The sequence below is a fragment of the Mustela lutreola genome, chromosome 2, assembly GCF_030435805.1.
Source record: "Mustela lutreola isolate mMusLut2 chromosome 2, mMusLut2.pri, whole genome shotgun sequence".
Lineage (NCBI taxonomy): Eukaryota > Metazoa > Chordata > Mammalia > Carnivora > Mustelidae > Mustela > Mustela lutreola.
The window spans coordinates 37,814,715-37,832,547 of NC_081291.1; the positions used below are offsets into that span (position 1 = coordinate 37,814,715).

General features: G+C 39.8%; 1 protein-coding gene across 6 annotated transcripts in view; it reads left to right on the forward strand.

Moving 5' to 3' along the window:
- The window catches only part of MITF (melanocyte inducing transcription factor), a 218,851-nt gene that overhangs the window by 186,154 nt on the left and 14,864 nt on the right, over positions 1-17,833 (forward strand). For 3 of the 6 annotated variants that reach the window (XM_059161483.1, XM_059161482.1, XM_059161487.1), the window contains exons 3-7: positions 2,449-2,676; positions 3,752-3,835; positions 5,989-6,084; positions 13,413-13,530; positions 16,712-16,786. In XM_059161483.1, the coding sequence (XP_059017466.1) occupies positions 2,449-2,676; positions 3,752-3,835; positions 5,989-6,084; positions 13,413-13,530; positions 16,712-16,786 (601 nt within the window). The remainder of the gene's footprint in view (positions 1-2,448; positions 2,677-3,751; positions 3,836-5,988; positions 6,085-13,412; positions 13,531-16,711; positions 16,787-17,833) is intronic. The other 3 variants (XM_059161484.1, XM_059161485.1, XM_059161486.1) reach the window with 1 other exon arrangement.

A 17,833-nucleotide genomic window follows, 5' to 3' on the forward strand; every position in this document is an offset into this window, starting at 1 on the left:
ATCAAATTTTAATTCATTAAAGAATAAGGATCTGCCAGTGAATTAGCATTTATTTTTAAATGTGTAGCCCTTTCTTTTTTTAGTGTAATAGTGAAATAAGCACATTACACCCATTGCCCTCATTTTGGGTTTATTTTAGTAATGTCTGTTGTCCTCATCATTATCGTGTCTGGACCCTTTCGTACACTTAAAATGTCTCTCTGAACCTCTGTGTGCATGTTAGATCAGTCATTTGAAACAAGTTGAGATTGGCAACGTAAAGGACTTCATTTTTCCGGAGCATTCGGACCAAATTACTGAATTTCAAAATTTTTATCCTTAAGATAGCTCCCTATTTCAGCAGTGAATATCGACCATTTATCCTAACTTTTACATATATACTCATTTGCCTTTTTCTTCTTTTGTCTCACACCAGACTGCACATTTCAGAAAGCTGTCAGGTCTGTTTGTGCACAACGTCTATTCCGTGTCTTGCTTGGCATTCAGCATATAGTAACAGTAAATAATGAACAAGTGAATGAGTAAATATACATCAGTTGTGCATATGAGAACTCTTATAATAAACGATTTTTAGTAAAAGTTTTCATGCTTCCCATCTTGGTTAAATTGGGGAGATGTTTATTTCTTATTCTCCGCATAAATACACATCCAGTCCTATACATGTGCACGTGTGTGTTTCTTGTTCTGTTTAGAATACTTTCCCTTCTTTCTGATGTGAGGTCAGTAGGGAAGTTACATTTCCATGCAGCTAAGAATAAGATGCTCACTGAAACCAGGTACAGGATGAGGCCATTGAACTTGAAAGTGCAGCACAGAGACTCCTCCACAGACACTCTTCCTGCAGTTGGCAGTTACCGAGTTATGTGGCCATTAGAAAAGTCTCAAGTGTTAACAGTAACTTTTAGGCGGTATCTTCTCCAAAGGGGGCATCTAGCTCTTAACCTATTGCTGAAAGAGAAATACCATTGTCTATTAATACTACTGGAACTAAAGATGAATAGTGAATTGGCCTTGATCTGACAGTGAGTTTGACTTTGATAGCTCATCACTTAAAAAGGTTCTTTTATATTTATGAAAAAAGCATGACGTCAAGCCAGGGGGGAAAATTGATACCAATATTGAAGACCAAACTCGTAGGGCTTCCAAAAGAAAAAAAAAAAAAAAAAAAAAGCCCCTTGTGCGAATGGGTTTTTTTTACATGCATAACTAATTAGCTTAGGTTATTATAAGCAGGGCTGCTGTGATAAAGTTTCCGGTGGTGTCTCGGGATACCTTGTTTATAGTGCCTTCTCTATGCCAGTCAGTCTTTGAACTGGAATTACAGAAAGTAGAGGGAGTGAATAGTCTACCGTTTCTCTCTTTGGACTGGGGCCACCTAAAACGTTGTTATGCTGGAAATGCTAGAATACAATCACTATCAGGTGAGCTTTATTCTTATTCATATGCAGTGTCTGAAATGTAATTCAGTGAATTGAGTAATTTGCCTTTTCATGTTATTGTACTCTTTTCAATAAGTGCAGGTCTACTAGTTTAATGCTGTTTACTGTTTGATACCGTAAGAGGTAATTCAATGTGGTTTTGAACAAAGTAAATATAGTAGGGTTTTTTTTTTTCCCTAGTGCCTGGCTGTGCTCTCTCCATCAGCTCCTGTTCAGAGCTCATAAGATTAAATTGTGTTTATCAAGGAAAAAGTGACTTTAAATTGAGTATCATTGATTATTTTTTTAAAAGTATTTTTAATTCTGTATTAGTTTTTCTAAGAAAGGAGAAAAAAGAACCTGGTGGCTTCACAGTCATGCCTTGAAAAACACATACATGTAAGTGTGAGGTATTTTGAAAGAAACTGCTTCCCGTAAATTGCTTTTTATGTTGAGTTCAAGATCTTAATTAAAATGTTGAATAATCATGTCCAAATGAAAGTGGGAGGAATTAATCTACAACTAGTTGATTTAATCATCAGAATGTTTCTGTTTATTTTCTACAACCGTTTACAGCTGGCTCTTAAGGAGGTTTGTTGTTGTTGTTTTTAAACAGAAAGCTGTTCTGTTTGCCAAGGAAAGTAAAATAAATTGTTAGGCTCCTTCTTCTAGGTTGTCCTTCTGATCTCAGTAAACCCTGACGGTCGTGTTGGGGAAAGTGTTGCCCTCCAGATGGTTGTGAATTTTAAATTATTGGACATGAGCAAAAGGGCACAAGGTTTCAAAGAGATGTGCAGCTAATTAGCAGTGGAACTAAAACAGGGCAAAGTATTACCCCAAATCCTGAGTGTTAGCCTTTAAACTTCAGTAATATCAAAATCCATTAGCACAGTGCCTGGTACATAACAGGGGCTTAATAATTTATTCTGTTGGTGGACTTGGCCAGTCTCATGTTTGTGCGTGAGAAAAGAGCCGACCGAAACTCACAAATAACGGCGCTGTCTTCTCTTCCCTCCGTGGCTATGTTCAGGTGCAGACCCACCTCGAAAACCCCACCAAGTACCACATACAGCAAGCCCAAAGGCAGCAGGTAAAGCAGTACCTTTCTACCACTTTAGCAAATAAACATGCCAACCAAGTCCTGAGCTTGCCATGTCCAAACCAGCCTGGCGACCATGTCATGCCACCAGTGCCGGGGAGCAGCGCACCCAACAGCCCCATGGCTATGCTCACACTTAACTCCAACTGTGAAAAAGAGGTAATTCATGTCTCCTCCCCTCTCCTGTCTTCTTCCACTAAATGAATGTCTGTCGGCTATGATTCCCACACTTGACTGTGGACTCTAGTCTGTCTGCGGGGCCACACGCGCCAGCCTTTGTCCCACATTCTGCCGTGTGGCTACCGCGCTCCGGCCTCTTCACGCCGTCACCGGGTCCTGTTGGGTTGTGCTTCAGGTTGGGACACCTGGGCACTCCAGAGTGGGACGTGGAGGCGAGGAGGACACTTTCTCCCCCAGCCCCCAGCCCTGTTTCCGCTCCGTGAGCCGAGCGCTCTCTTCTCTTCAATGCCTTTCCATTTACAAAGCCGGAAAAACGCAGAGAGAGGAGAAGGCAAGGTGGAGAAGGAAAAGCAAAAATAGAAAAGGTGTGGGACAGGCGGTTTAGAAATTCCGCTTGTTGTGAATGTCTGGAATATTATTTTTATTTCTCTCTGACTTGAAGTAAAAAAAAAAAAAAAAAAGCACAGCATGTGCGTGGACGGATTTGAGTAATGTAGCGCATGAGAATTTAACAGAAAAGCTCAGGTTTTAATTGCTAGATAAATTCCGTTTCGTAATAAGATTGCCGCTGCCGTGAAACCCGCTTTTGTAAAGGCCGGATTGGAGACGAGATTCAAACACACCTCAAGTGAATTGTTGCATCAAAATTCGAAGCCTAAAAATACCTGAGGGGAGAGTTGTGACTTAATGCCCGTCATTTCCAAATTATGAGATGATAAGCCTCATTTTAATGGAGTTTTACCGTACTCTGAAATGTTCATGGGATTTCAGAGGTGACTCTTCTGAAGTTGCTGAGTTTTAATTTCCAGAGGGACTCAGTCTTTTCCTCTGTGCCCAAACCAACTGTCTTATTTTTCTCTGTCCATAATTGTCATCTCTCAAGCTGATCTGGTGGAAGTTCTTTCTGCGCTATTTTATTTCTTGGTCAGATTCCACTTTGTTTGAAAGCTTGTTAGTCCATCTTGTTGCCGCGCCATCAGCCTCGTGTGAACGTGTCATTGAAAAGTCATTTGCCAATCCAAGTCATGGGCTGATTTTGCTTGTGTTTTTGCAGGGATTTTATAAGTTTGAAGAGCAAAACAGGGCGGAAAGCGAATGCCCAACTATGAACACGCATTCACGAGCGTCGTGCATGCAGGTACCGAATGACCCGGCAGCTCAAGGATGTCACACTTTGTAGTGAGAACCTATATTTGTGGCTCATCACGCCTTCTGATGACTCAAGGGTTTTGTTCCCCTCATTGATTTTTTTTTTTTTAAATAAAGCTATGAACAGGACCATTTTCTTCATAGTGTCTCCTGATGAAATAACTCAGGGAAATTAAACTTAAAATGCACTTTCCCTAAGTTGCTTCAAGTCATTTAAAAGTACTTGAAATACATAAATTGTGGTACATAAAATATAATACGCTGTACTTCATTTCGATATCATCAGTGTGTTACACAAATTTGCAGGGTAGCAACTTCAAAAGGCTCTTAGTAAAACCACGATATGCACATGATTGTGTGTGTGTATGTGTGAGAGAGAGAGAAAGAGAGAGCTCTATATATTGTTTTATGAAATGGAATCTCAGGAAACACGCATTTCAAACTTTATTGATTTAGTAATACTTTATGGATTTTTTCCCAAGTGATGAGAGATTCTTCTATGACAGCCTATAAAATAGATTTAAATAAATAATGCTACATTTATTAACATAGTTATGTATTTTAAAATAAGTGTCTAGATGTATAAGAAAAAGAAGAAGAAGCACCAAAAAATTCTTTTTCTTTTTGTTTTTTGCTTTTCTATATTTCCTGTTATTAATTTGCATTAGTGGTTCTTTTTTTATAAGAAAAAGAAATTATTTTAAAAAACAAACACACCAAGCCCACTAAATTTATTTCCCTAAAAAAATTTACAAGGAAAGGGGACTTGATCATAAGTACTCTGACCCATTTGCCTGTTCAACTCAATTAGAAAATCATCTCTTGAAAGCAAACAAACAAAACTGGTGTATCTAGAAATGAAACTTAATAAACCACTGGCAGTTAATCAAAACTGACCTGCAATTATTCTTCTTAGGGGGTCACTTAATGACGCTCATTTTTTGGGGTGTTTAGCCATAGCCCTCTGAACACTTTATATGGTTTATCCTGAAATCTCACAAGAATCCAGTAAGGCAATGAGTATTATTAACCCCATATTCCATACTGGCCCCGTTGAGGCTCTTTAAAATTGAGGGCTTTGCCCCTGATAGACCAAGTGGGAGAAGGAGGATTCCAAGCTCTGTGGCACTGGAGCCTGTCCCCTTTAGTTGAAAATGGTAAAAACATGTAAAGGAGCATTCCTCTGAGTTTTGAGATTTCATTGTGTACTTGTGAAGCACTATTTAGATCTGTGCATGCATGCGTACACACACACACACACACACACACACACACTAGCTAGCTCAAATACATCAGGTGTTTACAAAGAAATGTTTTCACAGCCTTGTCTTTGCAACTGCTGCAATGCACATGTAATCACTGTTGTTTATTATCATAACTGATGTTTTGGTACTTCAGGAATAAAATTGATCTAGTGGGAATGTCAGCTCCATGACTGTAATGATAACCTCGTCCTGCTGTACTCCTCCGGGAGTACCGAGCACACTGGCAGCTGTACAAGGAGAAACTTATTTTACAAGTCATTGCAGGATCAGTGCAGGGTTAGCCAGCAGCCCGAGAGCCGCAATGCCCCATATGTGCCTAAGAGAGTGAAGGTCTAAACTACCATCTGGATTGTCTTACTGAAGGGAGGGTCTACAAAGGCTATGGGGTGTAGTCTTGAGAGAAAAAAAAAGAGAAATGGCAGCCATTGTTCAAGATAAGGTTTCCTGGTTCACCTTTCCCGTTTGGGGAATAGCATTTGAGAGCATGGGTTCAAGTTGTGGCTCTAACCCTCTTCCGTGTATGACTTTGGGCAAGATGCTTCTCATTTATGTCACTTGGCAAATTGATTTACTAACCTGCACTGATAGAGGTATTCTTAGGGGAGAATAATTTAACCCATCCAAAGCCCTAAACCCAGTGCTGGACACCTAGTAATCCCTCACTAAGTGCTGGTTGCAGATGGCGTCCTTATCCTCTGTTAGTGTCCGTGACCTAACGGTAATGTTCATATTTGGGAAGAAGAGGGAGGTAATTTCTTAGCATCTAACTGAAGAGAATTAGTGCTTAGGGTAAGAAAAGACCATGGCTCTCTCTTTGGGTGGCTTTGCACAGTGTTTGCTTTTGTTGATCTCTCTTACATTGCCCTTTTTCCTACAGATGGATGATGTAATCGATGACATCATTAGCCTAGAATCAAGTTATAATGAAGAAATCCTGGGATTGATGGATCCTGCTTTGCAAATGGCAAATACGGTATTGCTGACTTTTTTTTTTCTTAAGAAAATCTTGAGATATTTCCAGATATTTCCATTTCCTGATCTCTTAGGTTATTTCCTCAAGTGACTGATTGATACACTTACTAAGAATATAACAGAGAATTGTGTCAGGATTGCAAATAAGTGACTTTGACGTCAGAAATTAAGAATTTCTCATGGGTTTATTGGTAACCCCATGATAAAGCTCTACATTCCCTGGAGTCCAAGTCCACTTTCAATAGGACGTTAGGCCTTCCAATTCCCCCTGACATCTAATGCCCAACTTAGTACACTGCCCCCAAGGGAAATACTATGGATAGTACTATTTACACTAGCATTCTAGTTGGCCTGAAAAATGAGTGCAGTTTTTTAAAAGGCAGCATCTTACTATTCACAAGTAATAGAGTGACTGATATTCGATTTCCCTTTCTTCAATAGCAAAATTTTTCTGATTTTGGTTAATAAATCAGTGGTTTATTAAACTTATTTCTCTCTGTCATTAGGAACCTTGCCCCTACTGGGTTTTTCTCTTTTTTTCAATGGTGTCTTATGTTTCCATTTTACCAAAGTCTTATCGTAGATCTTATTTAGTCCTTGTAATAAAGTCTCCGAATCTAGTCCTTGCAATAATTCTGTGAGTCAAGTTGGAGTGGTATCATTGCCCTCATTTTTAGGATTAAGAAAGGTTAGCTGGTCTTGCACAGGATTACATAGCTTCGATGTGTCAGAGTCAGGACTTCTCAGTAGGCTTTGAATACCTTGTCCAGTCTTTTCCTCTCTTCTATGAGAGCTATGCCATGAGACCATCATATCCTTTAATAACCTGTATTGCAAAGATTGACTCCCACAAGGGAGATGGGGTGAAGGCGAGTTGTTCTTCAGTGGGTATAGAGTTTGGTATTTTCAAGATGAAAAAATTCTAGAGATTTGTTTCACAACAGTGTGCATAAACTTAATGCTACTGAACCATACAGTTCAAAATTATTAAGATGCTAAGTTTTATGTCATATGTGTTTTTACCATAATAGAAAATTTGTTAAAGAATAAATTCAGATGACAAACTCTCTCAGCCAGGGAATATGATAGCCCTTACTTATTTACACCAAAATTCTTAGTGAACTTAAGTCTGATAGGCAGTACTTTCTTTTTTTCCATCTTGGTCCAGTTCTTTCGGTTCATTTACCTGAAGGGTAAGGAGGACCCTTAAAACTCCAAAGTCTTTTCTACGATCTTTAGTTTCTGTCGACTTCCTGCCCATTTAAACTTACCCTCCGATTTTGAAAGAACTGGATGTTCTGCCATCTTGACAGATGTTTCCATGTCAGACTCTCCCCACCCTCTTTTGAGCCCTTGGTTTGCTTCTGTAGAACCCTCCTGCTTCCAACTTTGGGCCTCTTGTGAGGCAGGCTGTACTTGTCAGCGGTCAGAATCCTAGGACCAGTGTGAGGAAGATACTTGGGAGAGCTTGCGCTGTGAAATTTGTAAGTATACCCAGAAACGTGGGTATATTTATGGTGTTTTCAGTGCCCTAGCAGCAATCATTAGCAATGGCCCAGTCATCCCAAACGAACTTTGCTGGATGAAGGTGGTCATTTTGCCAGTCGTGTCGGGTGGTATCTAGGTACGTTAGGAGGACTATAGAGTTAATATGATTTTTTTCATAAATGATCTTTAAAATTTTCTCCAATGGTGAGGACCTTGGAAGTCATCTGAGTCAATCAAGTACTCGGTGCCTTAGTCTCCTCTTGCATATCTTCTGTGCACCATCCACATACACAGAAAAACTAGACATCCATCTTCTGGAAAGCCTCCAACGGAGGATATGCACTAACTCGCAAGACAGGCTGGAAAGCACAGAGGTTAGAAGTTGGAGATGTAAGTGTATCTCAGTACATCTCTAAAGTCTGCCATTCCCCGTGTGGTCTAGCATGTTACTTAGCTTCTTAAAGTCCTGCATTTCTCCATCTCTGAAATTGGACTGATAATTGTACCTACCTCCCATGGTCATCTCATAAACTATAACTTTGAGCATCTGAAACTTAAGCTGTACTCAACAACATCTCCATTCAGTATAATTCCTTACAACAGCAAATAGTTTTGACAGTGTTTTATTCAGGTGATAGTCCTGAGCATCTGTAATGTGTCCAGCTCTACTTCAGAGTAACAATATACGTAATAATCCAGATATTACTTACAGTGTGTCTCTCTGTGAATTCCAGACATGGGTCAGATTGCCCTCATGGAGAACTTGTCCTCATGATAACCCTTCTGAGGACACTTCTCAAGACCCCCACTTGCTTCTCTCCTTTAGACTAAACACCCATGTCTCCTCCTCAGCCATTCTACATTAGAATGGAAATCTGACTGCCTCTAAGCTAACATTAAAGATTTAATTAGTATTTATTAAATGACCTAATATGTCCCCAGCCCTAGACGAGGTGCTGTGGATGAAGACGAGTAGGGTGTGCTTCCTGTTCTCAGGGGGCTTACCAGTCTGGGAAGGGGAGACCCTGTCAGACCTTGAATGGAGGAGGATAATTCTGGGGCAGAAGGACCATCTTAGGGGTGTTCTTACGTAGAAAAGATCTGCTGGGCAGAGTTGAATTAATTGCCAGCTGGGGAGGAGTAACCCGTAGCCACCCTCAGATACCACTGATTGTCCAGGCATTCATTACTTTTTTATATTTCCACCCGAAAAAGTCTAAGTGTAGACCCATCAAAGTCAGCTCATGACAAAGCCATTTTAGCATTTTGCTATTATAGAAGACCCAGTATAGAACAGAGGTCAGGATCACAGACTGAGAGTCATAGCTGGATTCAGTACCTGCTGTTGAGTGAGCTGTTTGACCTCTTTGCCTCACTTTCTTTGTCTGGTAAATGGGAATAATAATAGCATCTAAAACTATAGGATGCCTATGAAAATGATAAGCACTAATCTACAAAAAGCACTTAGAAGAATCTTGGTTCTGATGTGCTCTTACTAAAAGTTAATTATTAGCTCTTATTCTTGATAAATCTGGGTTTGGATTGTCAAAATAAATAACAAAGCTACCCACAACTCACTAACATTTTAATTTTCTTCCCCCTCAATAGAGTTTAAACTTAATGTTCTTCATGTTGGGTGTTTTTCCCCTTTTATCTGATTCTTTGATATGCTTTATTTCAAGTTAACTTCCTAAAAAAAAATTAAAGTGGAGGGAGCACTTAGAGAGGAAACTATCCTAAGGGAATTGGAGTCTAGAAATAACTATTCTGAGAACACAAGGGCCCTCTTGTACCATTACAAACAAAGAATAAAAGTCCCAGTTTACTTGTGCTAACAGTGCTCAATTGATATTCAGTGAAGGGGAACATCCAGAAAGAAAAAAATAATAACATTTTACAATGATCATTTCCTTGGAAAAATATTCATTTTGGTGGAGGAACACATTGAAGAACTCAATTCAGAACAAGTTTGGGACACAGATATGTGTCCACCTTCTCTTTCTTTGTCCCTCTTAGGCTGCAGCTTCTGTCCTCTGTACTGCTTGTCTGCTGGAGGTAAAGTCTTGCCAATCAGGTGAATGTGCTGGATAAAAACCTAGCAAACACACAGCGTCACCATGTAAGCAGAAGGTGGCTCTTCCTCTTCCTTAGCTCCAAAGATATTATTTTGACCCAGTTATAGTGTTTATGGGGCAGTTTTTCTAACCCAGAAGAGAAACCACAAAATCCTTTCTTAAATATGTGTGACTGATTTTTAAATTAGAAAGCCATTTTTCACCAGCCTTCCTTTTAGTAGCTTCAACAAATGGCAGCCATTAGTATAAAAAACGTAAGGCACATTCCTAGGCAGAGTCTCTTACCTTCAGCATGATTAATATTTGAGATGGATAATTCTTTTTTGTGAGGCTGTCCTGCCCATTGTTGGACATTTAGCAGCATCCCTGGCCTTTACCCCCTAGATGTCAGTGGTACCCTCCCCCCTAGTTGTGACACCTGGAAATGGCTCTAGCCAATTGACAGATGCCCTCCACTGATAATGGAGAAGCCCTGATTTGAACCCTGGGTGGTTACCCCAACCCTGTAGTTCCGTGTTTGGATTTGCTTTGCAGTCTGGTAAAATTGGTGCAAAGGTTGACAGCAATTAACTTAGCAATTAACATGGCACATGGTGCAGCCGATCAAAGTGGAAATTAGCTTGACTGTTGAAAATAGACTAGGAATACAGTACTTTGTAGAAAATTGTATTACTAACCATGGCAGTACTGATCACTTGAATACAGTGTCTCACCCAGTTGACCTCTGATTCGTACAAAACCCTGAGAGGTGGGCGATAGGATTGCCACTTTGCAAAGGTGTGTGGCGGGGCGTGCCTCAGGGAGGTTAGTATCACCCAGCAGGTCAGTAACACAGGCAGGTTTTAACGCAGCTCTCTGCCTCCTGAGCCAGCCTGCACCATTAATTTGTAAATTTGAGTATCCATACTTGGCTCATGAGCAGCTAGGTTTTTATTTGCTTAGAATTAGTTGGAGATTAATTGAAAATTGCAGCTTTGAATTGGTTTATCAGCAGTTGACCCTGCCCCCCAAATATTGCTATTAACATAGTATACAAACCTCCTACCACAAAGCTCTATTCAGACATAGCTAGAACCATGGTTTTTCTTTTGTAAAAATCAATTAAGACAGCATACACAAAGTGCCTTTCTAGTTTTGTGCCTGACCCAGAGTAGGAGGCCACAGAGAAATGTTTCGCAGCAAAATATTCCGGCAGGATGTATGCTGCCAATTCCTAAACGGCAAGTATCAGAAAAGCAGCCAAAGCGGGAAATCTTTTAGAGAAGTTGGGGGACGATTATAAGCTGCCTTTTGGTCTGAAAGTAATGACATCTGGCCTCAGTAGAGTGTCCGATAAGGCATCTCATTACAGAGATTACAATTCGTCTCCCTTCTTGGCACGCAGGGCTGTCAGTCCATGCCAGTCACAGCAGTCGCGTCTGCCCATCCCATTCGTGTCTGGGTGTCCCTAGTCTTGTGCTCTTCCTCCCCACCCCCATCCTGAATGCCTCTCCATCCGTCTGTCCGCCTCTCTCCCCTTCCTGTATACATGTGTCTCTCTCTTCAGTTTCCACCCCTCCTCTCGTGTCTTTGTCTCTGCCTCATTCCCAGTTTGTGTTTCGTTTGCCCTCTGTCTGTCCCCCTCCCTCCCTCCCTTCATGTGGTTCTGCATTTATTAAGTACACATGCACTTCATTTCCTTTAGAATGTGTTTAGAAAACATGGTCTTGTCCCAGAGAAGCTTATAATTAGATATCTATCCATTCAGTGTTAATGCATTAGAGGGGCTTTGTTTTGTTCTGTTTTTTTAAAGTTTACTGTATGTATCTCTTGCCTATTACATTTTCCCTAACAAATCATCATCATAACACAGTTGCCTTGTTTTGCTTACAGTTTGCGTTTGAAAAGATGATAGCTATGATTCGTATTTCTAGAGGTATGGATATATCTTTTTAGCTTGTTGCGTTGAATTTTGAAGCCACATTCTTGGTTTATTAACACTCAGTAGTTCCTCCAGAATCTCAAAGTCCAAAAGGATAAGTTATAGGATAAATCTTGGGAGTCCCTCAGCGGGTTACGAGATGTCCCAGCAGCTTTGAGTTTTGATGCTCTCTTTACGCTGCTGTATTAAGACATTTGTATACCTTTCACTTTGCTGTCTTAAGTTGTACAAGAATGGAACTGAGTACTCACAGAGCAAGACTGACCCCAGGAAGGTGACCTACTTCACATGAAACCACTTAGCAAAAGGACAGCTAAGAATCAAAGTCACTGGTCATCAGGTTTTTAGCTAGAGGGGCTTGACTTGTGCTTCAAGGGCATTCTAAATGCTCACAGTGCATTGTTTATATGCATCGGTGAGGTGGGATAGGTGTATTACATTTTATATACATAATATAAATCCTGCCTTCAAAAAGAAGAAAAGATGGAGTTGACAAGAGAGAGACGCGTTCCGCTGATCAGTCTGTCCTTCCTGTTCTCAGACCCAGTCGTATTAGAGCAAGTGTCCTGTTTACCTGTCAGAAAGTACAGGCGTCTCCCTGTACTTTCATGGACTACTTCTCTAGAAGCCGCAATGGGAATAGATGGTCAAGGCAAATAGTGAAAGGAAACACATTTGTATCTGTATTTTGCGGGTATTTTTATCTGTATGTTAGTGGCCATTGGAGAAATTGGAAGGCGAGATGTGCAGTAGAATCTCTTCTCGATACCTCTTGGTCACGAAACAGCTTGAATGCTATCTCAAGGTACTTTTCTCAAAATTAGAGTAAAATTTAGAGTGTCTGATCAAGGATGGGCCAAATGCTCTAAGACTTCCTTGGTAATGATAGTTACAGGAATTGTTTGAATTAAGCTGGGAAGAGGGAACTTCTGCACTGACTGTAGTGAGGTCACTTAACTCTGTCCCTCTTGTTAATAATCAGAACTTTATTTCAGAGGGTAAGAAGACGAAATATCTGGGACCTCTGAGGTCCACAAACATGGGTATCCTCAAGCTTCTTCAATGAACGAGGTGCAGGGAAATTCATAGACGGAAAAAGGAAATCAGCATCCGGGGCAGAAAGTTTACCACTTCAAAATATTTAGTTCAGAATGGAGAAAAAAGCACTCCTAAGCTAGCTTGAGAGGGCTAGATATTTCTTTACTTTTTTTTTTTTAGTGTAAATTTTTATTTTTATTAAAGTCAGTGGGCTCCCTCTTGTGGCTCTACGAAAGATTTCAGTTTCAAGGAAAAGAGCTTTTCTTCAGCAATAAGGAAACCATTTCTTTTCCAGTAGAGAACACTTTGCACTTGGTTTTCCTTATAAAATAAAGAGAGATTTTTTTAAAATGGAGAGGGCAAGAGAGGGAAGGAAAAAAGGTGCCTTTAATGAAAAACCTGATTTGGTGAAGAAGTCAGGCCACATAGAACCCCACTTTACAGTAATAGCCAGCATTTCCTAAACATCTACTCTGTGCTGCTGAATGTGCTAGATAATGAGTTGCCACAGTGTCCATTGCCTCCATGCTCAAAATATAACTATAAGCTGATCATAGAATCGTCTTACAGGGGTGAGATTCTGTGCCCTTTCTTATTTCAGAGGAATAAGCTAAAGGTCCCCATATCTAAGTGAGTAGAAAGGTAAACAGGTCATGCTTTCCTGTTTTAAAAAATGATTTTTTTTTTTGTTTTGTTTTTAACTTCAAACCATTTCTTTTAAGTCAAGTCTGGAATAGATCTGGGCTCTAGCTGAATAACCTAGGAATTGTTCAAGCAGTTCAATTCTCTTATTGTTTCTCTCTCTAGTTACCTGTCTCTGGAAATCTGATTGATCTCTACGGTAACCAAGGCCTGCCACCCCCAGGCCTCACCATCAGCAACTCCTGTCCAGCCAACCTTCCCAACATAAAAAGGGAGCTCACAGGTAAATATTGGCAAGTGTGCCTCTTCCTGGGGATTTTCTGTTAATTTTCTGGCAAGCAAAGTTATCAGAATTGTGACCTCCAGACTCTTCCCGGTTTGTAGACATACTTTTCTTCTTAGATCTGCACAGTGGTGAAACTATTTTTTAAGATGGAGGATTTATACTTGGAAATCCTGGTTTCCGGTATTTCTTGAGGTCCTGGAATTGGGGCTGCTGTCACTCCAAGGCACCACTGTTATGCCATGACACCCATCGTTGTGTCTGTGGCTGCTCTCCCCTTTGGGGTGGGGAGGCAGAAGGCAACACTTTTAATTATAAAATGTCGCCACCCCGTCTGGTGCTTGTGTTACTTGCCAAGCCCCTAGAGGCATTCCAGTTTGAGAACCGTGGTCTGAATTTTCCTTTACACACATCAAGCCCACATTTGTCAGGATAGGGTAAGAATGAATTTCTTACATCTTTAGATGCCTCCTGTTATTTTTGCTACATCATGTGCAAAAGATTTATTACACAGAGGAAAAAAATAGATTATGAAATGGAGCAATGGGTATTGTTTGTTCCTGAGGCAAGTGTGAAATTATCTATTTCACCATTTTGCTCAATGCTTTAGGGAAGGCATTTGGCCATTAAAACATGACAAAACTCCATTAGAACTGGTGTTCTACCATGATGAGTTTTATGGCCCTCACCTCATCCCCCTTTTTAATGTTTGGTCCTTGCATCTTGCAGGATTAGGTGAACGGTCTGAGAATATGAACTATATATTTGGTGCAAAAAAAAAATCCTGTTTGTTCAAGGGTGTCTTTTTGAAGAAAATATTTCAGAAGACTGTGGCAGGAGAAAGTTTAAAAAAACAATTTGGGGGGTTAAGAGTGGTAATAAGTTAATTACTGTGTAAAACGCATTGAAAGTCAACAAAAAGTGGGTATCCTCCCAGAAAGGAAAAGTACCGTGAAGTCTCCGAAAATAATGCTATATGAGATCTATAATAATAATGATTAAATATGGTTAATATGGCATGAACAGAATTCTTACAACTTACATGTGAAGTAAACTTTTTTTTTTAGATTTACAAGAAATTTATTTATTTTAGAGAAAGAGAGCGTGAATGGAGAGAGGGGCAGGAGCGAAAGGAAGAGGGAGAGAATTTCAAGTGGAGTCCGAACTGAGCACGGAGCCTGGCGTGCGGCTCAGTCTCACAACCCTGAGATCATGACCTGAATTGGAACCAAGAGACGGAGTCGGAAGCTTGACTGACTAAGTCCCCCGGTGCCCCCAAAGTAGACTCTGGATTGTTTGTTCAAAAACAAAACAACAAAGGCCAGGGGTGGGAATGAGAGAAATGGGTAAGGGGGTATAAATTTATTTTTCTTTTTAAAAAGAAGCAGATCAACTATACACTTCTAGAATCACTTTTTTATCTTAGAAAATGACCAATCCAGACAGGAAAAGGGTAAAATGCCAGGAAAAGGAATAAATGGACAGGAATTGGGGTTCTGAACACTGCTAGCTTGAAAGGCAGAGTGAAGTAGCCAAAAGAGAAAAGGCTTAGGAGTCAGGTCTGACTAAGGGGAAAAAATTCTCTTTCCCACCTGCATTAGGTTCTAGTCAGGAAGCAGAGTCCACATGGTGATTTAAACCGGAAAGGTTTAATATGAAGGATTGTTAACCGTGTATGGGCGTTTAGCTACTAGGAGAGGAAGAATACTATAGAATATCCTGAGGCTATAGAGGGGCTCTCTAAGCTTGGGAAGAACCAACCCCCCACCAAGGTCAAGAGTCTACCCACCTTGGGGAGGATGTGGGTGAAGCTATAAGACGGCAGAGAAGTTCACTGGATTGCCCTGACCAAAGCTGGCCCACAGTTGGTGGGTTGAGATGGATGGGCAGAAAACCATGGTTGTAGGGCTGGCAAAACTGAAGATAAAAAGAAAAGAAGAGGAAAAAAAAAACCTAAAATACTGAAGGGGAGGGTATATAATTAAAAGCTGACTATAATGCTCATGTGATGAAAAAAAAATTAGAAAATGGTTTGGATTAATCATCCCAATTGAAATAATTCAGGCTCTGAATTATTTATGTGTATATAAGTATACATAATACACATACAATAAATATATATACATATATAAGCTTCAGTGGCTATGAGTTATGCTAAAAAGATTTCTAATTTTGGGTACAATTCTGAATGATGGTAGTGTAATGTTTCAGGTGTCACTTGTGAAAAGAAAGTAACAGAGGTCGCAGAATGCCAGGATTAATCAAACAACTGTCCTTTTGTTTTGTTTTGCCTTCTGTAAGGTGCAAAGCTATCCCCCCACAGAGATCTCACAGAACTTGCACTGCAAATGTATCTTTTCAAATGGAGTTGCCACCAAACACCTCTGTACCCTGTACCCTATTTTTGTTTATAGGAACTCAGGCTAGTAGGGTCTGAGTTCCTCAGGGTCATCATTTCATTCTAGCAAGTTCTGTTGGAACCTAGCTCCAAGCCCCCCCCCCCCAGCAAAAAAGAGTCCATTTCTACCGTCAGAGATCTGACATGATAGCTTCTCTCCTCGGTTTTCATGTCAGTGTGTTACAAAGGCATGGAAGAAATAACAAAAAGTTCTGTTGCATGAAAAGAAAATTTGACTCCCTGGGCATCGGGTGGCTCAGGGCGCTTAAGCTTCCAACTCAGGTCATGATCTCAGGGTTGTGGGATCAAGCCCCACATGGGGTTCTGCACTCAGCATGGAATCTGCTTGAGATTCTCCCTCACCATCTGCCCCTCCCGCTCATGCTCTCTCTTTCTCTCTCTCTCTTTCTTTCTGAAATAAATAAATAAGTCTTAAAAAAAAAAAAAAGAAAAGAAAGTTCAACTCTTAATAACAGAATATCAATAGCAAATTTCCATAGTTTTCTAGTTACTTTTCTTCTTGTATGTTTGATGTTAGATACCTTTGCTACTGGTCTTGTACAATTTTGTAGAAGCCATGGCTTTGCATTTATTTGATATATATTGCTTTTGAAAAAATACAAGCCTTTGAAGAATCATGATTTTAAAAACCCTATTTTTTTTATTATTAGAATGTGGTCAGGTAAGTTTCCATATCTAACTAGAAAATGAGATGTTTTGTAGTGTACATCATTGCGTGCCTTAAACAGTTCCCATTTCTAATTACTTCATTCACGTGCACAGCGTGTATTTTTCCCACAGAATCTGAAGCAAGAGCGTTGGCTAAAGAGAGGCAAAAAAAGGACAATCACAATTTGAGTAAGTTGGTTTTATGTTCATGATATTTGAAATTGGAGTGGATGTTCCCCCTTATATCAAAATTGTTTGAAATCTTGTGGGAGGAAATTGATATGCATAGCTGTTAAAGGTACATTTATGGAAGAAAAAATGTTTTTCAGAGAAACTAAGGTTTTCCTGTATTTATCTCTCATCAAATTGAAAATCTCCCCAGTATTCTGAAGAGTATTTACTTATTTATAGTAATAGTTTTGGTGTGTGTGGTTGGTGAGAGGGACACTTGATCCCCAACTACCCAATTATAAGTGTTGCTCACACTGGAACTTATTAACAAAAGGGGATTATGGGATCACCTTCTCCAGTGAGATTTGAAAGAAAAAAAAAATGAAATGGAAGGGAATCTGTGAGTGAGGTACCCTCCCCAATTTCGGACTTAAACTGTGACTTAAAGAAAATCTTCCAACATTTAAAGTTATTTTTTATGTCTTTAATTTCCTCAATCAAATCCTTAAGTTTTTTCCTGTGAGAACTTAAGATTTTTTTCATAAACAAAAGTAAAAGAGGCTACACAGTTTAAAAAAAAAAAAAAAAAAGATTGGGTTTTGTGGTGGGAAATCATTGGCGAGTGTGTGAATTTTTCCTCTCACGGCCTCCTGTCCTCTTCTTCCTAAATTGAGTTTTAAGAATGTAGGTTACATATAAATACTTTGTCCTCATAAAAACGATAGAATGAGCCAGAATTTAAAATGATAGAATAAAGCTAGAGTTCTCCTCTGGCCCCTGGAGCCATCATCCTCGCTGTTACCATTGTTGTTGTTTTCAGTTTGCTCTTGGCCTTCCCAGCCTCTGCCCTTGTGTTTAAGAAGACACACACATACACATGCACATAGCGAATAAATAGTGTTTTTTGTAACACAACCACTGTCATGTTAGCCATATTTGTTGCTGTTGACTTTCTTACTCAGCAGTCCATCCTGAAGAACTTTTGCTGTTATTAGTCTCTATCTGTGTCCTTTTTAACAACTGTTGCGTACTATTCCACAGCATAACTGTGTAACATTCAATAAT